The sequence below is a fragment of the Cnephaeus nilssonii genome, assembly GCF_951640355.1.
Source record: "Cnephaeus nilssonii genome assembly, chromosome: X".
NCBI lineage: Eukaryota > Metazoa > Chordata > Mammalia > Chiroptera > Vespertilionidae > Cnephaeus > Cnephaeus nilssonii.
The window spans coordinates 119,746,506-119,770,095 of NC_137071.1; the positions used below are offsets into that span (position 1 = coordinate 119,746,506).

General features: G+C 43.2%; 1 protein-coding gene across 3 annotated transcripts in view; it reads left to right on the forward strand.

Annotated features, from left to right (window-relative positions):
- The first annotated feature begins 899 nt into the window (after positions 1–899).
- TMEM255A (transmembrane protein 255A) overlaps positions 900–23,590 on the forward strand; it is a 54,537-nt gene continuing 31,846 nt past the window's right edge. For all 3 annotated transcript variants that reach the window (XM_079764496.1, XM_079764497.1, XM_079764498.1), the window contains exons 1-4: positions 900–1,082; positions 7,568–7,710; positions 18,536–18,598; positions 20,745–20,834. In XM_079764496.1, the coding sequence (XP_079620622.1) occupies positions 1,025–1,082; positions 7,568–7,710; positions 18,536–18,598; positions 20,745–20,834 (354 nt within the window). In that variant the 5' untranslated portion in view covers positions 900–1,024. The remainder of the gene's footprint in view (positions 1,083–7,567; positions 7,711–18,535; positions 18,599–20,744; positions 20,835–23,590) is intronic.

Below are 23,590 nucleotides of genomic sequence, written 5' to 3' on the forward strand. Positions count from 1 at the left end.
TCAAATCCCACCTCTTCCACCTGCTAGCTGAGTGACTACAGGAAATTTTCATTCCTTTTCTGAGACTCAGGTTCTTCATCTGTAAAATGGGGTTCTTGATAACTCCTCTTTCTGCCTTGCATGTCTGCTAAGATGAGAAAATTAGGTGTTTGACTTCAAAGCTCCTTCAACAAAAGCACAAACTGGGGAGCTGATACAGAGTCAGATTTGTTTTAGCTGGATCTCCTTCTGGCTCTTGGATGCTGTTGGTTCTAGAATTCTCAGATGTGAATAAGGCTGTGTTCCCTCTTTCCATCTCTGCATAATTTTATACACTCTGGTCACATCCCTTCCTAGCCTTCATCTTTCTAGACTAAAGAGTCTGCGTTTGTTTAATCTATCTTCATATGGCAGTCCCCTCCACCCTCCTCCATCCCCTTGATTATAGAGTGGCCCTTCTCTGGATCATGTCCAGCTCCATTATGTCATTCTGGAAGCACTAAGACTAAACCTGCACAAATGTGTGTGTGTGTGTGTGTGTGTGTTCCTCAGCTCTGAACCTCAGACTCTGCCCACTCCCCAATTATAAATCCTAGAACACGATGCTTGCCCAAGACCCTCTCTCCAAACTACAGAGAAGGCCATTTGGTCCCAGGCTGTAGCCTCCCCCTCTTTCTCTGCGCAGCCTTGGCCCCAAGGGGCAAAAAACGGCTCCCTGTCTGGCTTGGGAGGCTGGGAGGTGGATAACTAGGATGGGGGGGGGGTCGAGGGGGAGGGGGGGGTCTTGCGCAAGCGCACACCAATGCTGGATCGTCAATGCTGCTGCCTCCCTTGCCAGAGGGAGGCAGAAGAGGAGGGAGGGAGGGAGGGAGGAGAGGAGAGGGGAGGAGGAGGCGGCACTTGAGCTGCAGCTCGCAAACCCAGGCAGTCTCTCTCTGAGAGAGAGGGGGAGCGGCTGCTGAGGAGTAGGATGCTCTTCGGGGCGCCCTGAGCCAGGGACGCCTGAAGCAGCCTCTTTGGCCAGGGCAACAGGGCAGCTTTCACCATGCATCAGTCCCTGACTCAGCAGCGGTCCAGCGATATGTCTCTGCCCGATTCTATGGGTAAGTCCAGCCGCTCTTCCTAGGAGGCGGCAGCAAGGGGTGAGTGCACTGCCTTCTGGACAGGGAGTGCCTTGACTGCCCAGAGAGGCGGGGAGCTGGGTTAAGGAGGGGGTCCGAGCGCCCCAGCCTCTGGGTCTAGGACCAGAGCCCCAGGGGAGCGGCCCAGCGGGGGAGGGAGCAAAGCTCTGAGGTCGGAGCGCCCAGCTAGCTTGGGAATCTCCTTGCCCAGAGTGTGGGTGTGAGTGTGTTTGTGTGAGTGTGTCGACAGACTTGCAGCCGGGTGGTAAATCCCAGCTGTCTGGGGATCAAAACACTTCCCTGCAACCTGCGCCTTCGCTTTCCATTCGACGGTTTCTCTTTGCAAAGTCGGCGTCACTTCTAAGAGCTCTATAATAACAATAATTAGAAGAAGCGGGGTCCGCGCCCCCTCCCAACTCCATCGAAGCTGCCCTGAAATTCAGAGCTATAGTGGGAGGGAGACTGACTTGCACCTCTCTGACGGGGAGGTTTGCGCAACCCTGGGGGATGGGCGGGTGGGGGAAGAAAAGAGGTGGAGCTGGCGGGAGGGGAATTCCTGAAGAATCGCTCAAGACAGTCCAGCCCTGCCGTCTGCAATGGCAGGATCAACATTTCTTGAATTTGATTCCTGTTCTGCTCCAAATACAAGATATGTAATGTGTGTGTGTGTGTGTGTGTGTGTGTGTGTGTGTGTGTGTGTGTGTGTTGGGTGGGGGAGGTGGGTCGAGAGCACGAGAAAGAAAGATCGAGCGCAAGCCCGCGCATCTTCTGAAATCGCAGTTTCCCTCTCTGGGTGGAATAGAGGTGGGGCGGGAACCCACTAGCCTGATTTGGTTCAACACCTTTCCTCATCAAAACTGGGGGATGGCTACCTCCAGGCACTAAATTGGCTGCCCCTCAAAGCTGCTTTCTCATAGTTACAAACAAAACATAAACCCAGTTCTTCTCAGCTGTTAGGCACCTTCCCAAGCCCTATGATTTCATTGGGCGTAGAAATTAATTTGGAGCCCAGGAGAGAGGGAGGGGATTGTTAAACCCTGATCCCACCTAATCTTAAAAATCGCCTCAAATACACTTTAACCAAATAGAATTCTCTCTTTCCAACATACTTTGCATTCTGCAAAATCCCTCCGTCTTGAATTTCTGCCATCCAGTCTGCTCAGGTCTTCTCCGAAGAATTTGCGGGAACACCTGGAGAGGAAGGGCGGGAGAGGATTGCACCCAGTCTGTGAGCTCCCTATTGCTGGCAAAAGACTAGGTCTCAGCAGAATTAGTTCACTGGAGGGGCCTCATAAAGTATAGTCTCCTAGATGGGGGAAAGATCCATATTTTTATTGGTTTTGCATATTCAGCATAATAATTTGCTTTTTTTAAAGGGCATAGTTATTTGCAACGTGGTACAAATGAGGCCAAGGACTTGGGTCGGAACCAGAACCCAGCAGTACCAGACTGCCCCCAGCTCTCTCCCTAACACGCACACACAGGCACACACAATGCACTCCTCACCTTGGCCAGCTGTGGCGCCAAAGCTGCCCTGGCTCCCAGACTCTAGGCTGCTGCGCAGGAGGGCTGGAGGGAGGGGGAAGGGGGTTGCGGGGTGGGGGGTTCTGCAGCACACTGCCTGCAGCCACCACAACCACCTGCCAAGCAGCCCACCCTCTCCCTCGTGCCTGGCCATCCGCTTGTGGAGGAGTAGACAGGTTAGTAGCCCAGGGCTTAAAATGTTGCTACTTGGCACACTGCTCTGTGGGTTGGGGAACAAAATGAAGAGATTCTTGGGCTCCCAGGGGCCCTCGGCCAATCTTGCATTTCCTGAAAGGTCTGCGCAACAGGAAGCTGAGTGGGCTTCATCCAGATACTGCGGGAGAAGAATCATGGATCCCTTATGGAGCAGGAGTATGCTCTATGCATCCCTCTTTGGAAAGTCCACAGATCCAAGGCGCGAGCAAATTCCTGAGTGGAGTGGTAACCACGGATTTTCACACTTTGGACAAGGGAGTCTAGGCTACTTCGGAGCTACTCCCACTTAGCTCTGGCAACACCATCTTCCTTTGCATGGAGTGGAAAGGGAGTGCATGGGTCAGTCTCCAAGGGCAGCATTTCTGAGGGGATTCTCCCTACAGGCAAGACAAAACCACAGACAAAACAGTAAAATTTAAAACACACAGATACACCGAACCAAGGTGCCTGCACTATATGCTGAGTTACTTGTTTACTCGCTGCCCGGGGATGAATGGTTAGTCCATAGCTTGGAGCTGAGCAGAGTGCTTGGCAATAGAAAGATGGTAATCTGACTCCAGCGTCCCTTAATCCCTTTCCAGCACCCCTTTTTCCCTTTTAGCAACACCACCCCCAGCGGCTAAGGCACCTCTACTACAGCTGGGCACTCATTCCCTCCCAAATAACATTGTAACTCACTGGTGGGTGTCTCTGGTCAAAGATTTGCCAATGAGGGTGGGGGGATTTCAGTGCCTTTACAGAAATGTTTGGGAGACTGGCAGAGCCTTGAGGCTCTTCTGTGGGAAGCCACCTGTTTCCATGGATGCTCAAGGCTGGGACTTCCTGTGACCCCCCCTCCCCCCGTGTGGCAAAGCTAAGATAAGCAAATCCTAATCAGTTCAAAAGATCAGCCTCGAAAATTAGTCCGTCATCAACAACAACAAATTAGTCAGTGCACAAGACAGGATGCTGGCCCCCCATCCTCCCTGCACTGGGATTACATAACTTATAATCAAGAGGGTAATCAAGAACATGTACAAGGTAAAACACAAGTGAGCAGAGACAATCACCTTACCTACTGGCAACCCACACCTTGGTTCCTGTCAGATATATAATCCTGAAACTGGTGGACATCAGATGAGTTGTGGACCAGACTCACAATTACAATTATAATTGTAGCAATTATAATTAATATACTTATTGAGTAAGGTACATAGGGACATGAAATAATGAGTGATTCCAGTAGAGTGAACTTGGCCAAGAAAAACTTGGAGGAGGTGACTTTTGAACAGGTTTCAGAGGAAGGGAAAGACCAAGATTCAGAAACTGCAGTATGGGGATGGAGTGGGGGGACTCTGACCAGAGGCTGTATTTGAAAGGGTGGAGACAGCAAATAATTGGGTGCTTCTAGAGCTGAGCATCCTGGTCCTCGAGAATCTGGAGTGGAGGTGGGGCACTGCGGAGAAGGAGGGCTGCAGTAGTTCTGCAGGGAGGCTGCCCAGACCCAGCGAGCGGGAGTGGGGGGGGGGGGCAGGCAATGCCAATGACGGGATTTCAGACTCTCCCACTGCTTTCAGTCACAGGGGAGGTTGTTGTTATTCAAACTGGAATATGCTGGGCACCAAGTAGACAGGCTAGTGAGAGACATTGGGGATGTGACACTAGTTGGCAAGAAAGCTTTTAGTTCTGGAGAGCCATCAGGTGTACCCTATTTTAAAAAATCAATTCCATAAAAGTAACCCATATTTATTCACACACACACACACACACACACACACACACACACACACACACCCATGGCCTTTTTTATTAGAAAGGAAGCAATTCTGAGACGTTGCCTCTTGTTTATTCAACAAGTATTGACTGCTCACTAGGTATCAAACATTGTGATAAGCACTGTTTTCAAGTACCTGCTGCTTTATTTAAGTACTTCGTGGTATTTGAGGTTTTGTGATTTGTTCATTTACTAGACATATTCGGAATCAGATGATCCTCTGTTTACAAGAACATCTAAACAGGTGCCAAATAGTACTATAATAAGAACAGGGCTCTACTTTCCAAAACAAAACAACCACCAGGAAAATGTCCTAAGCAAACACATGAATTGCTTTTTAGGAGCCCGGGCCACACCTTCAGAGAAAAGGTGTGTCTTGCTCTAAGTAGATGTGATTTTTAAGTCAAATTAACACTAAAGATAAATGGAGGGATGATTCTTCACACTTTTCAAAAGGATTCACCTCCAGCGTTCCTTAAAATGGTCCATTCCCCAAGTGCAACTAGAAATGATTTCATTTACACAAGTATGGTCCTTATAGTGTAAAATAAGGGGTGACATGTGGGAGGAGGAGGGGACAGAGAATAGATATTCAGCCTAGTGATGGGAGAGTTTTCTTAGGAATTTTACCCAAAGCAAATCCTAACTAGAGGCAAGGCCCCGGTGGAGCTCTAGGATCTTTGCCTGGGTTTCTCAGCTGACTGGATTTTCAATTCAGGTTCTAAAGCAGGGGGAAAAAATAGATTTTCAAATGACACTGTGTGGTTTGCTGAGTCACTTTTCTGACCTGGTTCCTGTGCTTTTAAGAGTTAGAGTGATATTTGCAAAGGAGACCCAAAGGCTGTGAATAAGATCAAAAGCCATTTGGGGAAGGAGCAGGTGAGTGATACAAAAAAATCAGAAAGACCATGCACATATACACTCCCCCAATTAAGTCTCTAAGGTTACATGTGAGGTGTTAAGACACTTTCATGTGTCACAAAGATAATCTTGGCATATCTAGATGTTTCCCTTACTCTCTTTTGCCAATTTGGGGCAGAGATGGTATGAGTGACAAATGAGAAAGGCAGACAGGAATGGAAGGTGATGTTGGTAAGTTTAGCTCAAAGCCCCTCTGTGAAACCAACTGGAAGATTCACTGAGAAGTATCTATTATTGAATAGATGTAGGGGCCCTTGTTTAGAGAATCATTTCGATCCCCTCAAAATCCAGAGGAAGGATAACTAACCTTCAAGGTAAACAGATGAAATAAGTCCTGCTCCTCTATCCGCACCACTTCTAGTCTGGCTTCTCCCAGGCTTGCTCATCCTGTTTACCATCAGTCTGCTTGTCATTTGCATCCCAAATAGCCCTTTCACACAAAGGGCCCTGATGTCACAGATGTCTCTAGTGGTCCTTTCTGTTTTCCCATGTAGGCTGGACTTAGGCACCACTGGAGGGGAGCCTCATTTGCCAACTCTCCTTACTCTCCTCCCCGGGTGCAATAGGGTGCAGCGTGGGTGCCTATAAATGCTCATGCCATTTCTACATTTCAACGTAAAGTAGTCTTAGACTAATATCCTATTAGAAATGACCCCGATGAGTCATGCCCCTCACTTTCAAGGCTGACGTCAGGGGAGACCGCCAGCCCCTCCCACCTCCCTTGGAGCCTTGCAGGGACTGCACTAGAGAAGACAAGATGGATGGTGGGGCTAATCCAGAATGGCACCCTTGACGATTTTCTTCCCTATAGAAGGGGATGTCTGCTGGGGGCTGAAGGGTCAGCCACCACCCCTCCCTCTCACCACCACCAGGCCTCTTGAATCCCAACAGTTTCTCCCTCCCTCCCTCTTTCCTCAACCCCTCTCTCCCCTCCTTCTTAGTGGTGCAGTCTAGGCAGCTTCATTTGGCAGCAGCTTCCTGAGGCTGCAGTGAGGCCTCCCCAATGACGGGATCCAATGAACAGACCCAAGTGGCCTCTTTAGGCCCATAAATAACAGTCAAGCCACTGGGTGGGCGACCCCATCAGAAGGCTCCCCACTGCTTCATCCTCCCTGGAGAGCTAGATTCTCATAGGATAACTCATGCCTGGTATTTCTTGTTGAGAGCCCCTCCCCAGGTCAGAGAAATGCATGAAGAGTATGCAGTAGTGCTCCAGTGCTCGATTCCTTAAAAAAAAAAATTAAATTGAAAAGCTAGTCTAGATACCATTTTTTCTATCTGACTTAATAAGCCTGTTTTCGAAAAAAATATTGGTTTGCACGATCATGTCTGATAAGCACTGATAGGAGAACGGGTTTATCGTCATTTATATTTATGTCATCCTCACATAAGCTTATAAGTGTATAAGTTATAATCCTCCCCATCTACCTCCCCTGATACATATCTTTGCGGACTAATGGCCTCTAAACACTTACTTTATTACACACATTTGTTATGTGACAGATCTTGCCAACACACCATTTTAAAGTTTATATATGAGGTGGCAAATGTCAGAAATAAATGAAAAAAAAATCCCAGTTCCTAGCTTGGTTCTGATATTTACACTGAAAATGAAATTTCATATCTTCAGCTTATGAAAAAAGCCCTTCTTAGTTACACATTGGCTTTAAAATATTTTCATTTAATACTTCCACACGCACACTTCCCATTTATCATATGCCTTATAGTTTAGACTAAAAAACACGCTACTAAGTGGGTATGACACATCTTTTATAGAGTGCTGAAAGCACAAAAATTTGCTGTTTTTATGTAACTGGTAATATTTCTTCTGTTGTTTATTTTCAAACTGGAAATATATTTTTTATTGTGAATGTGGCACCTGATGACTGCCAAAAATACTAAAGCTCCATTTCTTCCCCACAATTCCATGCCCCAGAGATAACCCCAGTTACCAGTTGGAATAGGAAAGGAACACTTTACTAGTGATTTTTTCTTTGTGTCCATCTCTTCCCCAGTCAAAATGAGCAATTTCAGTTTCTCTGTGTACTTTCAGGAGCCTTCAATAGGAGGAAACGAAACTCCATCTATGTCACCGTGACTTTGCTGATTGTGTCCGTGTTAATTCTCACGGTGGGCCTTGCTGCAACTACCAGGACCCAGAATGTGACTGTTGGAGGTTATTACCCAGGAGTTATTGTAAGTATAAAAGACATAGGTGGGTCTCAGTAGCTTGCTGGCTACAGACATTTGGGTTCTACTTCAATAGTTTTCAATTTGGTTTGAGTTTCTAGTGTTTGCTCAGTTTTCCTCCTTTAAATATCTCTATATGTATATCCAAAGACAACTCTGAGCTCATTAAGAAGAACACTGGACTAAGCATCTCCATCCCTAACTAGCAGTGTGATTTGGAGCATTCCTCTCTGGGCATCTGCTTTCCAATATATAATAGAAGTCTCCTGATCTTACCTGAAATCTAAGGACCCTGGCAGCTTGACACTCTGTGATTCAAAGTGATCCTGCACTCCTATCAGGAAAAATGTGTAGAATATTTATTCCTAAAATATGTATATTTGTTCTTTTATAAATTATGTACATGTTTATAAAATATACAAAGTTGACATTCAAAATTTAGATACAGTGAAATCAACAGTAATTTTAACATCTTTATATTAATACTAACTAAATTGCAAAGAATGATATGCATGTCACATGAAGTCTGTCATTTAAGATAGTGGCTATAAATCCTTATTCAGATAATCCACTAGATAATTTTGAATATTTTTGGCTGACTTCTTCCCAGATGATTAGATTGCTATTGCATCATTGACCCGGTGCTCGGATTCGTGCACATTGAAAGGAAATCAATTAGAAGGTGGCCAGTGGGGCAGAACTGGGTGGGGTCGGACACGCCCTGGAGCCAAACTCCTGCGGTCCCTCCCCAGCATCTGCAGAGTGAGCAGGGTCCCTCCGGCAGGTGGGGTCCCTCTGCCTGGCCTGGGGGATTGGGCCAAAACTGGCTCTCCGACATCCCCCAAGGGTTCCCAGAGTTTGAGAAGGCACTCTGCAAAGTTGCTGTCATACAGGGCATAGAACGCAAACACAAGTGTGCAGTAAACCAGATTTGAAGCTGACAGTGCCCCAGAAACAACATAACCCACAGCAGAAGATGGAATCGCCCAGCCCCGCAAGGAATCAGGCTCCCTCCTCTCTGGTTTTGGGGTGCATCACCCGAGAACCTCTGCTGCCAAGTCACTACAACTCAGCAGCTCCTGTGTTGAGCGTCTGCCCCCTGGTGGTCAGTGCATGTCATAGTGACCAGTCAGACGATCAGACACTTAGCATATTAGCCTTTTATATACATACTAGAGGCCCAGTGCATGAAAATCATGCACTGGGGGGGAGGGGTCCCTCAGCCCAGATTGCAAGAGGCCGAGGGACCCCACGGGTGCATGATTGGGGCCCTGGAGGGATGTGGGAGATTGGCCAGCTGGGGAGGGACCAGAGGAGGGCTCCAGGGCAATGTTGCTCTCACCATGTGGCTGACAAAAAGCTCATCCTAAGAGTTACAAGTGTCAACTCTATTGTTTTCTTATTGCTGGCTTGTGCTTACATTATTAGGATCATCTTCAGTTTGTGGTTTCTCAGCAGTAGTCTTTCTGAACTACTTGTCCATTTTGTTGGGACTAATTTAGTTACTAGTAAAACTAGATAAGACAGTCTGGTCACACATAAAATGCTCCACCATCAACCCTTTGCTGCTTGGAACTTTCCCTCCTCCCTCAGGGTAGCTCACCTTGTTGTCTGATATTCACACTGAAGGAGGGTGCCAATAACAGTCTGTTTATTGAATATTTGTAACACTTATTTCCTTTCTTATTTTAAATAAACAAATAGGAAACAAGAGTTCAAATAGTTTCTTTCCATACTTCAGTGGATTGTTTTACCCACTCCCAGGGTGCATGCAATCCGCTTTGGAAACTGCTGCACTCTTTACATACAAAACCTTATTTATTTATTTATTTATTTATTTATTTATTTATTTATTTATTGTAATCCACACTCAAGGATATGTTTTTCCATTGATTTCTAGAGAAAGTGGGAGGGAGAGAGGAGAGAGAGAGAGAGAGAGAGAGAGAGAGAGAGAGAGAGAGAGAGAAGAGAGAGAAACATCTACGTGAGAGAGACACCTCGATTGGTTGCCTCCCCCACTGGCCCTTACTGGGCTAGGGAACTGGCAACCTTGGTACGTGCCCTTGACAAACCTGCAACCCTTCAGTCCGAGGGCTGACACTCTAGCCACTGAGCAACTGGCCAGGGCACACAAAACCTCATTTTATATAAAACCATCACATTGTACACTTTAAATATATACAATTTTATTTATCAGTTATGCCTCAATAAAGCTGGGTGGGGGGAAGGAAAGAAAAACAAACAAAATATCATTTGGATCTACACACACTGCTGTTAAACCCCAAAACCTAACTCTAGAATTTGGATCATATTTTCAATATCAAATGAATTCCCAATTGTAATTGTGGGAAAACAGGAAGGTATTTTAGGATGGTTCATTCTTTTAATATATAATTTTTAGAATAGCAAAAAGGTCAGACGTATTTGTTGTTTTCTTTATTTTCTTTTCTCTCTCTCTCTCTCTTTTCTTTTGAGGGGTGGGGAAGGGAGAGAGAAGCAAAGAGAGGGAAAGAGGTAAAATATGGATGCCTTTGACAAGCCAGCAGTGAACAAGCCTGATGCCTCTTGCCTAGGTCACTAATTCCATAGTCAGCCTCCTCAAGAGCACTAGCAAAGCTAGGGCATGACATGGGCTGGACTCCCAGGAGCTGAAGGTGGCCTGGGGGTGTGGCTTTACAGTTTTAGGGCCAACAGGGCTCCCCTAGCCAGCCAAGAGCAGGTGTCCCACAGACACAGTTTGGTGCCCTCAGTTAAACATATGATGTGAGAACTCACCCAGTCCATTTCCTGTGGTGAGGCAAGAAAACCAGTCATCAGCAGAATTGGATTTTACTTTTAAACACAAGCAAGGTGAGGTGGGGGGTAGGAAAGGGAGGGAAGATTGCATTTTGGTGACTTAGAAAAGCAATATTAGGGTCTGTGTGACTTTGTGTGTTTTAGGTAGCTGCATTTAGTGAAATATTTCTTACTGATGAGCTAATAATGCTTAAGCCAAGATTCAGACTCTCCATGGGTGAAGGAAAAGCATTTTCCATGTGATTTGAGAGTAAGAACTCGTATTCACGAAGGGTGGCTATGAACTTTCTCTGTAGAAGATCTGGCTGTGTGTGGGTGGCTAGGTGGGAATACATTAACAAAGGAAGGAGGGTGCATGATTGTTGTTATTTGAGTACCTGATGTTCAGCTAGAGCTGCAAGTTGAAGCAGTGGGGGCGTGTGTCTCTGTGTGTGCTCTTCACGAAAAGCTAATCTGGAAATATTAATAGGAGAGCCATCTTTAACAGACAGTGTGCCCCATGGTTTAATCTTTAAAAATTTGTTCTTATAGTTCCTGTTGATTTTTAAAGGGTTTTAATTATAGAAAGCGAAGGGGGAAGATTACAGTTTGAAAAGCAGAAAAATCCATTTGAGTCTATAGGTCAGATCATGTTGTAACAAATACAATTAGGATTCATACCTGTGAAACAGTAAGTGCCTGAGAATCAAGATTTGTCCAGGAATGGGACACTTTCACTAATTGAATAGTTTGGCAATTAGAGAGGTACTATATAAACTCCAAGCCAGTAGTTTCCCCACCTAGGTGTGCATAGAAATGACCTGGCAAACATGTGGAAAATACAGAGCTCTGCTCCCTACCCCCAGAGATCCTGATTTAGTTTGTCTGGATAGGACCCTAGGACCTGAGCTTTCTTTTCCTGCGCTAACCTTTGATTTAAAGAGTAAGACATGCTGAATATGCATTTTAATGAACACCTCAGGGGAGTCTAATTCAGGTGTACAAGCAACTAAAACAATAAATACAGTGTGCTTAGCAATAAAACCAGAATGAGCATAATATGGCATTTTAAGATTTATACTGTCAAATTGGTCACTTTGAATATAAAATGCTATTGATAGGACTGTGAAAATTTTTCAGGTTATTTGGAGCACTGCTGTTTTGGAAACTGGTTAAATGTGTTAACAATATATGAGAAGTTAAATTTAAAAACAGATAAATTAGGGAGCAATTATTAGATTAAAAGAAAGAAGACTTACCATACAATTCATTTAAATATTGAGATCTTGAGCATTTTAAAATATAATAGCATTTGCATAACTCTAAGTCATGTGAAACTTTTCTGGGCATACTTATTTTGCCAAAAGAGATGCCCTTGTACAACAAGGTGCATTATGATAGAGTGTTAGCTACTCACCTGAGCTAGAATGTGGTATCATCACCCTAAGACACACGTGTACACATGCATCTTTAAAATTATACTCATCTATACAGGCTGAATTGTACAATTTAAAAAAATTAAAATCCCCAAAGAAAGACATCAATTTAGCATTTTTACTGTCTTCACATATTTCAGACATCCTATTCCAAAAGAGTTTTGGTGAACTATCTACTCTGGAGGCCTAAAAAAATAAGAGCCTGGGTTGTATGAAACTGAAAAAGGCAGGGGAGAGAACCTGCTCCTTCCCTATAATTCTGTAATTTTAGATCCAGAAGAGGGAGGCCTTTAAATGTGTTTCCCAAGCAACCCACAAGATGGAGTTGGCCACTGGATCAGTGCAGAAAGCCTTTCATTCTTGAACCCTCTCCCCAGCTGTTGTACTGATAGGGCCCACACCAGTCTGGGTTTTCTTTCAGGAAAGAAAAAAAACCACATGAGTTTTTACCCCATTTCCTTTGGGGGCTGGGGGTCAGTTAATTGAAAATTACATCAGGAGATAGGGACAACAAGGATCATTCAGAAACAATTAATAGCCCAGAAATTTCATTAGGCCAGTGTGACTTGAGCTTCACAGGTAGACTCTTGATAAATCCAACCAAGTTTTGACTAACTTGAATGCTCTGGAAATACAAGGAGCTCTGGATAGTGGGATTTGGTGGTTTATTATGAATTAGGCAGAATTTTTGTCCACCTCTTGTTGAAAATGTTTCTAAAATATAAGATCATTCTAAATTAAAGTTGCTACTTTAGTAAGTACATTTAAAGATGAAATGCAAAACTTGATTGCTAGATAAGACTTATAATGCCAGAAGGTTCTAAGCTTCATTGGTTCCTTGTTGCTTCTTGAGTGTTCTCATTCAAAGCTCTCGCAAGATGCCTTTGGCCTGGTTTCCCATGACCTCTCTTCTGCCAAAATTGTTAATTCACAGTCCCCTGAACATGACTTGGGCTTTTCTGCCTTAATACTATTATTTTCATGGTTCCCCCTGGCCCAGAACATCCACCCTGCTTTCTCTTTCTGTATATCTAAATGCTCTGTCCTATCCCAACTTAACGACACAGTAGGGACCTTTCTCAGCTACTAGGGTCCACAGTGATGTCTACTGTCTTTGAATTTACCATAGATTCCGACTATTAATGATTCCTAGAAATTTCTTGCATCCTGCTTTGTGGGATATTGCACTATATTCTCATTTAGCTTTGTTTATACAGGTCCACAATCCCTTATCTGAACCCTTGGTTCGGGCTAGATGTGTTTTGACTTTAGACTTTTTTATTTTAGAAAGCAATATAGTGCATATATCATATGTTATCTAACATCCCAGTGGGGTCATAAGGAACACCCCATAATCGAGCACTTTCATATTTCTACAATAAACTGTGAATTTTTACACTAAACCAGTGGTCGGCAAACTGCGGCTCGCGAGCCACATGCAGCTCTTTGGCCCCTTGAATTTTTAGCAAAGGCCAGCTTAGGAGTACCCTAATTAAGTTAATAACAATGTACCTACCTATATAGTTTGAGTTTAAAAAATTTGGCTCTCAAAAGAAATTTCAATTGTTGTACTGTTGATATTTGGCTCTGTTGACTAATGAGTTTGCCGACCACTGCACTAAGCCAATAAAGATGATTTTTTTAAAAAAAACCTCATATCAGTTTAAAGTCTGGTTTTGCTACCAAGTTAGTTATGAAAAACCCTTTTGGTTTTAAGAGCTTTGTGGATTTCAGGATAATGGAAAGGAATTGTGGACCAGTTTACCTAATTACAGTTCCTGAAGCTGAATCTTATTGGTCTTGGTGTCATACCCCTCCCCACCTCTTGGACTCCAAATCACAGTGCCTGCCACAGAATAAGTGTCCAACTGATATCTGTGTATTGCATGACTAATCCTTCTGAGCTTCAGCACTGGGTCTCTGGGGCAATAGATGGAAATAGGCATAGGTTTTAGGGTCCAGCCCAAAAAGAGCACTTGACACTCTGACTTTGATTTCTAATGATTTATCTTTTTTCTTTTACAAGTAGAGGGTAGCCAAAATAAAGCAAACTGGTTATTTGTTCATGTAATAGGGAATCAAGCTGGAGGTCCAAAGGTCTGAATGTTCCATGAATCCATGCAGTTCTCAAGGGGTGACCACAGAGATTACCTTTCTTTTAAAAAATAGTTAATTAATTTTTTATTGAATTTATTGGGGTTACAATGGTTAATAATATTATATAGGTTTCAAGGGGACAATTCTATAATACATCATCTGTATATTGTTTTGTGTGTTCACTACCCAAAGTCAAGTCTCCTTCCATCACCATTTATCCCCCCTTTACCCTCTTCTACCACCCCCACCTCCCTTTCCCTCTGGTAATCACCATACTATTGTCTGTCTCTGAGGTATTTGTTTTTTTTTGTTTTGCTTAATCCCTTCACCTTTTTTTACCCAGCGCTCCACTCATCCTCCCCTCTGACAGCTGTCAGTCTGTTCTCTGTATCTGTGAGTCTGTTTCTATGTTGTTTTAGTTTATTTTGTTCATTAGATTCCACATATAAATGAAATCATGTGGTATTTGTCTTTCTCGGACTGGCTTATTTCACTTAGCAAAATACTCTCCATGTCCTGCCATGCTATTGCAAAGGGTAAATTTTCCTTTTTTTTTTTTTTTTTTTTTTTTTTACAGCTGAGTAGCATTCCATTTTGTAAATGTACCACAGTTTTTTTATCCACTCATTTATGGATGGGTGTTTGGCCTGCTTCCAAATCTTGGCTATTGTAAATAATACTGCAATAAACATAGGAGTGCATATGTTTTTTCAAGTTAGTGTTTTGGGTTTCTTCAGATATATTCCCAGAAGTGGAATCACTGGGTCATAAGGCAGTTCCATTTTTAATTTTTTGAGGCCCCTCCATACTGTTTTCCACAGTGGCTGCACCAATCTGCATTCCCACCAACAGTGCACGAGGGTTCTCTTTAGAGATTTTTTTTTCTGAGGCTACAGGAGAGCAAACAGTTGATTAGAAGCAGCTGCCCATTTTCAGGAAATTCTGTTGATTTTTTTTCCTTCTTTCAACCCCTCAGCTCTTCCTCAGATAGGACTTCTCACTCCATCCCTAGAGAGAACTTTTTCCCGGGATGGGGGAGGGGCAGCTATAAAGGTCACTATACTTGCAAACACTGGCCACAAATGCAGCAAAGCATGGTTGAAAGTACCCAGACTCTCATGGGACCTGTGGGTTAGTCTTGGCCCTTCCAATAACTTGCTACAAGAGGGAACGTGTCCATACAATGCTCTAGACCTCCATTTTCCTTTCTATCAAATGGGTATGAGCGCTACCAAATTCCATAACATTACTATGACCAAAATGGAGGGCAAGTGCTTCTCAAAATTAAAATACTTTTCAAAGGTATGGTAGTTTTAGCGACACTTCTGAGTTCATCAACCTGTCATCCAGGAGAGTGAATTCTTCCAGCCAGGACTCAAAATATATTACTTTCCTGCCTAGTGAATCTACCTATCTTTTGAGCTCATGTTAAAATGCCTCCTCCTCTGTGAAACATTAGATCTACCATGTATTTAGCAGCCTCCTTTATGCAAGTCACATTACACACAGGCATATCTCATTTTATGGCACTTTGCTTTATTATGCTTCACAGATGTTGCGTGTTTTACAAAGTGAAGGCAAGAACCTCCACCAACAAATAGATTACAACTCACTTTATTGCAATACTGGCTTTATTGTAGTTGTTATCTCCAAAGTATACCTGTACCTTATCACATTTAATCCTCATAGTAGCCATGCATTATAGGTAACATTGTGAGTCCCATTTTTAAAATTTAAATATATTTTTATGATTTCAGAGAGGAAGGGAGTGGGAGAGAAAGATAGAAACATCAATTATGAGAAAGAATCATTGATCAGCATGCCCCACACTGGGGATTGAGCCCGCAATCCGGGCATGTGTCTTGACCGAGAATAGAATCGTGACCTTCTGGTTCATAGATCGATGCTCAACCACTGAGCCACGCTGGACAGGCATGAGTCCCATTTTTTATTTATTTTTTATTTTATTTTATTTAAAAAAAATATATTTTATTGATTTTTTACAGAGAGGAAGGGAGAGGGATAGAGAGTTAGAAACATCGATGAGAGAGAAACATCAATCAGCTGCCTCCTCACCCCCCCCCCCACGGGGGATGTGCCCGCAACCAAGGTACATGCCCTTGACCGGAATCGAACCTGGGACCCTTCAGTCCGCAGGCCGTTGCTCTATCCACTGAGACAAACTGGCCAGGGCATGAGTCCCAATTTTAGATGAGGAAAATGAAGCACAGAGTGGTTAAGAGACTAGCCCAAGGCCACACAATTTATAAGTAACAGAGCCAGGGATATAATAAAAAATAATTATTCTCTGCACCTATCGCACTTTGTTTATACCTGTAGTCCTTAACCTAAAGTCTGAATCTCCTTTACTAGATTATGAGTTCCTGGATGTCAGGGCCATAACTTCTTATTTATCTGACAAAATACTCAGTGAATGTTAGAAAATTGGATGAGTTGGAGTAGAACAGAATGGAATGGAAGGATACGTGAGGGAACTGAATGAAGTAACTGGCTTGCCTGGGATTTCCAGTCCCAGAGTGCCTTGTCTTGCCAGTCAATTCCCTGAGACTTGAGCCCACTCTGGTCACGCCATTAGAGAGCCATATGAGAGTGCAGAAATAGTTAGTGTCTTTGCTTCCCATCTTAAGGCAGACTGCTGTTGGCGTTCAGGAGACATTCAGTGAACACCCGTGGAAACGGAACTACTCAGTAAAAGCATTTATTTTCCATGTAATAAGATGCCTCCAACTTTCTCTCAATGTCCACAAGTGGCCCATAGTTCCATAAGCACATACTATTCATGGAGTTCTTCCTAAAAAATAAAAGCTGTGAAACATATTGGAGGGGCGAATGAGATAGAGCACAAGTCTACTATGGAAGACAGCAAATAATGGTAGAATTTTCTAGCTCAAATCAGGTTAGAACTGCTCAAAAGTTAATTTTTTAAAAACAGTAATAATAATTACTAGAAGAGTAATATTTACTGAGTACTTACTATGTACCAGGCACTGTGCAAAGTTCTTTGACTGTATCATCCTGGTTAATCCTTATAAAAGTCCTATAACAGGATCACTACTACAATCACTGTTTTCCAAATAAGGAAGCTGAGGTTTAGAGAGGTCACTCAGCTTGTTCAAGATTGCACAAACATAAGTGGAACACAAGCTGGGGTTAGAAGCCAAGTTAGTCTGATAACCAGGTTTTTTATATTTTTTAAATAACCAGGTTTTAATCAGTATATTTTAGGACAACTCTTTTTAATTACCTTTAAAATAAGACCAGGTGGGAGATCGGTATAGTTTAGCTGTTGAGTGAGGATGTTCTTAGTAGAGTCTTGGATGGCATGGGATCTGTACAACCTTCTGACCTTCAGCTTCTATGTATTTCCCAAGAGGGTTTGCTGGCTGAGTGGCCCTGCAGAGTGTGTCTTTGTACATTTGTATTCATTCCTTTCTTTCACTCTTGGGTTTCTGAGACAACCACCCAGTACCCCTACACTGCCCCACCAAACTCCCGCCCAATCCATGGGTCCATTCGATTTCCAAGCCTACGTGTAAAGTTTAGGGCCTTGGACTGAAATAGATGCCCCTGTGAGCCAAGGTAAGGCTGCAGATGGAAACCCACATCATTAGTGAGGCTAAAGAAATATGTAACTACATCGCTGAACTTGTGTTAAGGTTTATTGGTCCATTCTCACCACTTTTTACTTCTTTGATTTTCATCCCCATCAACAGCTATCAGTTAGTGATCATTTTCAGCTGAGACTGGCAGATTCAGTCCACTAATGGCAGAACTGAGACGAAGGTGGGATCTGCTACACCGAACCATCATCCCAGCCACTTAGATAGGGAAATTGTTTTTCAGGGTTTTATGCTGCCATTTCTGTACGTCCTTTAATGAATGCTTTCTGTCCATAAATGAAGCAGATATGGAAGGAGAGGTGAATAAGTGCTAACATAAATTGCAGTGGGTCAACCACAAATACAGGCTTCCAAAAAAAATTGTTCTTTTTTTTTTAAGTTTAGGTTAAGGTGCTTGCTATTTTCTAAAGTACTTCCTGGGTTTTATTAGTGTGCCAGATGCATCAAAAATTGCTATTTCAAACCTTTAATTTGTAATTCATACATCAGATTGGAAGGTTGCTTTAAAAAGAAAAGGATAAAGATCAGAATATAATGAGTGCTTTTCCCATTATATGTGTCTTACTGATTCACCAGTTACATGCTAGGTAATGGATATTGAAATTGAAATTAGCAGGCTCTGAAAAGCTATGGTTGACTTTTAGTTTTGGGGAGATACATTTCTTTTTAGGCGTGATTCCTATGTACAAGGAAAAATTGGCAACTGGTGGGAGAAATACTTTTATTGCACACACTTTATTTGTGTAAATAACGACTGCATATGGTTTTAGCATCTATACCCCAGTCACTTTCCATTAACCTGAATCATATCCAGAAGCTGAATGATTGTGCGGTCAGGCTGACCATTTCCCCACATCCTATGTGTGCCTTGTTGCTTTACAGCTCGGCTTCGGATCATTCCTTGGAATCATCGGATCCAACCTCGTTGAGAACAAACGGCAGATGGTAAGTTTTCATTACTATAGAATCAAGTTCTTCATCTGAAAGTAACACATTTCTTAAGGTTGCCCAAATTGGGCCACACACAAAAACAAAAAACAACAACAACAAAAAAAACCTGCTACTTTGCCTTTTCGCCTAAGCCTCCCGGGAACTTGTTTTTCAGTGACCCTGTGGTTGGGACTTGTTCTCATCTTGTCTGATGCTCCCTCAGTGGCCTAGCTAGTTTCCTCAAGTCACAGGGATACAATATTTTGGATCTTGCCCTTAGCTTTCCTCCTCACTCCCAGAGGACTGCCCCAGCCTATCCAGTCAGGCAACTATCCTCCCCTAAAATGCCTTTGTTTCTGTGATTTTCATTGCCACAGCCCCGGATTATTGGACTGTCACATCTTTCTCTCTGATGTATAATCTTTTGAAGAAGTTTTTGTAGAGGGTTCCCACTTTTAGGAAGTTATAATCTAGGGTACTTTGATTAAGAGAACAAATATACTTGAAGCACATAAAAGACAAAATAAAATTATGGAGCCCTGAAGTATTTTCATTATCTGTAGTTCAAAACTAAGTATGTTGTAAATTTGAAAGGGAGAATGAGCATATATAACAGGAGTTAAAATTTAGAAAGTTCTATGTCCTGATGGGGGCCCACAAGGGCAAGCTGTTGTATTTTTCTGGTTCAGTCTGAGAAAGCTTCCTAGAGGGCAGGAGAAGAAGGTATAGACTGAATTGCAATCATATTGTAGTTTTATAGGGCTTATAAATCAAGATGCCTGGTGAGTGGTCAGATGGTGGACTGATTAGGCTCCCCCAGTATAAGTCTCTGTGCATCTTGACTTTGATAATGGGGTCTATTTAACAGCAAGTTTAATCAGATAATGTAATAGCTCTAGGGACAGAGAACTCTAACCATATCTCTTCCCCAGCAATGTGGGGAATCGCCCTCAGGGGAGTTCTAATAGTTCTTGTTTTCCATTTCATCTGGACTCCCCCCTGCCAGTTGTGTTTGCACTTTGGACCTAAATTATTCAAAATAATAGGGGAGTTTTAGTTGTAGAGTTGATCATAGCATAGCTAATAATGCCAATTTCATGACATTGTTCATCCATTATTTACCAGTTCTCAGTGCTGTGAAGTGAGATTTATGGGGAGAGGTTTCTCAACAACTCCCAAAGGAGATAAGCATTTCCCCCTAGCCTGTTGAGGTGGGAGAAATTTAGGGTGGCCTTGGCTCTGATTCCTCCTTCTCCCCGGAGAGCTGCTTAATGCCATGCTATTTCCCCCTCTATCCCCCAAACACCTAAAGGAAGAAAAACGCTGAATCTATCTAGTTCTGAGGGTCAACACGAGTAGATAGTGGACTCAGGCTGCACCTATCCATGCCCCTGGAAACACCTACTCCCTACCACCTTTGTAATGGAAGACAAATTATTAGGAATATTTCTGTTGTTTAACTAGGTCAGAGAATAGGGCAATCTAGTTCAAGCAAACGTTTTTCTTACTTGAAATTTTTCATATGCACCACAGAGAGGCTTCAGTGTCAGAGGCTTCAACCTTTGTAAAATGTCTTTGACATTTAAGTATTAAGTTGAATGTTCTCTTTATTCAATGATGCAGAAGACCATGTAGGGTTTTGCAAGGCCTCAGAATCATCTCTGTATTCATCAGTGCCCACTATGAGGGGTTGGGAAGAACATTGGACTAGGAGTTGGTGGGCACCAGACTCTTGTGTGGACTAGATGGTGATCCTGGGCACACACACCACTTCCCCTCTCTGAGCCTCTAATTTCACAATAAATTAAATAGAGAGTTGGACTACATGATGTCAAAGGTCCAACATTTTTCTGAATCTGAGAATGGAAGAGTCACACAGTCAAATTCTGCCATAGACAGCATGTTGGATACCAGCAAGCCTCTTCTTTGGTGCTCACAGAGTGAATTTATTTGCCCTGAAAATGTAAATGGTGCTTCATTGGCCCCTTCTCTGCCTTGCCCTTCCTCAGCTCCCACTAATCCTGCATGGCCGCAAAGAGCATCCTCATGGAGTGGCAAGTCAGAGTTCTGCTTTGTCTGGCAGTCTCTTGGGGATCATCTATTCTCCAGAAGCAGCAAGAGTGGAAAGCTAACAGACACTTTTGTTTTGTTCCCTTCACAGTTGGTGGCTTCTATCGTCTTTATCAGCTTTGGTGTGATTGCAGCCTTCTGTTGTGCCATAGTCGATGGGGTCTTTGCTGCCAGACATATTGTGAGTATTTTTAGTCCTGGTTTAAAGTAAGTGTGCTCTATAGCAAGGCTTCACTAAATCTGTGCTGGATGTGTGCTGAGTGCCCTGACGGGAACAGAAGAGAGAGAAGATAGGATTAAGAGCTGACAGTCAAGATGAGGACACCCATGAACACACAGGCATCTAGAGAACTGAGTCTAGGCTGAGGGTATAGACTCCAAGTGCCAGAGTGGTTTATCTTGGACTTCAGAGGTCAGGGCAGGCTTCCCAGTGGTGGTGGGGCTGGAGTTAAACCTTTGGCATGTGGGTGAGATTTGGAAAGGCAAAGACAGGGCAGTGGGACCAGGGGAATGGCTTGGAACTGATGTTGGCAAAGAGGAGGTAGGGAGAGAAGAGCAGGAAGCCACATAACTTCCTGAGAGACTTGAAGTTTTCAATAGATGGCCTCTCTCTCCTTCAATAGCAACAAGAGCAGACCACCTTTTCTTGGATGCCTGAACTTTGCTGTCAACTACAGCAGTTATTGGAGAGTAGAGATGTGATTGGGGTCTAGGGAAAGTCCCAGAACTAGAAGCCTCCATTCAGAGCCCAGTCCTGGTGTTAAGATGCCAAATGCTTCCTACTCTGGAGAATCTGTGCCTTGAAAAAGGCCATTTTACTCCTGAAACCCAAATCTGTGCTTATTCTCTGGGGAAGCCTACGATTCAGAGCATTCCTATGTGGCTCTCCATAGGAGAGAATGGCATCATGAGCTAAAATGGTTTTCTCCATTTCCCTTTTTCAGCACTTTCTATTTCATACTATTCTAGACATCTGGCCTAGGGCCAACTTCTCCATTAGGCACAATAGGCACAAGTACCTATGATACACACTATTTTCAGGGGCCCATAAAAATATTGTTTCTTTTCAAATCAGAAGAAAATGATGCACATTTAGGTCAAAAGGAAGTTTTCATATAATATGAATATACGGCAATTAAATAAGATATAATTAAAATAAATAAAATATAATTTTCAGTATTTTTTGAAGAAGGAAGGGGCCCACAAAGGCAAAAGTGTCTAAGTCCCAGGGAAGTCATAGTGTAGTTCTGATCTGGCCCACAAACAAAAGTCAAGCCACAGCAAATAACTGAGCCCCCACAACAAACTCCACTAGTCATTTGATTCCAACTGAACCAACATCAAAAATGAAAACATCTCATGAACTAGTTTGACTTTTTTTGTTTGTTTGTTTTGTTTTTCTAAAACAATTGAATTGGAGCAAAATTGTATTATTGAGATCTTCTGTGGATCAATGATATTTAAGTTCATTTCAGTCATGGGTTAATAGTGCAGGTCATCCGGAGGGAGTGTCATAGGTATGGTTGGATATGGAAAATTATGATTTGCAACACTATTATTTCAATTTCAACTTGTTCTTGGGCCCTCCTCTCAGACATAACAGTTAATTCCCTCTTTGCCAAGATTAGAGGAATTCATATGGTCCGTGCTGCCACCCAAGCAGTCTCTGAAATGGCATCTCTGGAAATAATTTCTGGGAAGGGGTAAAAGAAAAAGGTGGGAGAGAGAAAACTGGCCCTTTGCCCAGTTTTCTTTTAGGGCCAGGATATAAATGTAGGCCCTTAGATCAGACCCATCCCCTCTGATTTGAGCTGAGAGCAGCCATCTTGTTCTTTCTCGTTTTCTTCTTAAAAAGGCAAATGACACATCAGGAACTTATCTGCAATCCTATCACTCTCATATACCAATTATTATCATTTTTGCATATTACCTTCAGAGCACATACCTGTTTTTGTAGCATGGTTGCACTCAATCATAATATGCATGCTATTGTGTATTCAATAGGAACCATCTTGATAATAATAATGCCTTATTTTTGTGTAATGCATGTAGCTTTTCATTGTGCCTTCACATGTATTATTTCATTTGAGACCCACAACAATCCTGTGAGGTATGTAGGGCAGACATTCTTATTCCCACTTGACAAACAGTATTCACTCTACGGCAGTCTCCATGGCAACATAGGCCTTGTGGCTAAGAAGCCTGCAGTAGATTTTGATGGCATCATGAGCTAAAATGGCTTCCTCCATTTCCCTCCTCTCACTCCTAATTTTTTAAAACATCTTTATTGAGATGTAGTTCACATCTCATATAATTCACCCATTTAAAGTATACAATTCAGTGACTTTTATATATTCACAGTTAATGCAAACTATCACCACATCAATTTTAAAAGATTTTCATCATCCCCAAAAGAAAACCCATATCTTTTATCTGTCACCTCCCCATCTCCCTACTTCCCAGTCCTATGCAACCACTAATCTCTTTCGCTACAGATTTCCCTATATTAATTAGCATCTCATAGTAATGTAATCATACAATATGTGGTATTTTGTGACCTAATTTCTTTAACTTAGTATAATATTTTCAAGATTCATCCATGCTATAACATGTATCAGTGCTTCATTTCCTTTTATGGCCTAACTAAAGGCCCAGTGCATGATTTAATCATGCACCTGGTGCACCAGCGGGCTGGCTGTCCGCGGGTGCCCCAGGCCTTCCGAAAGCCTCCGGCGCTGCGGAGGCTTTCGAAAGGCCTTGCGCCGGAGCAGACAGCCGGCCGGGTCCCCCGCTTTGGCCTTTGATCGCGGGGGACCCGGCCAGCTGTCCGCCGGTGCCCCAGGCCTTCCGAAAGCCTCCGGCAGCCATGGCACAGACGCTGAGCTCGCGGCGCCACTGGCGCCGCGAGCTCAGTGTCCTGCTGGCCCAATCAGCTAC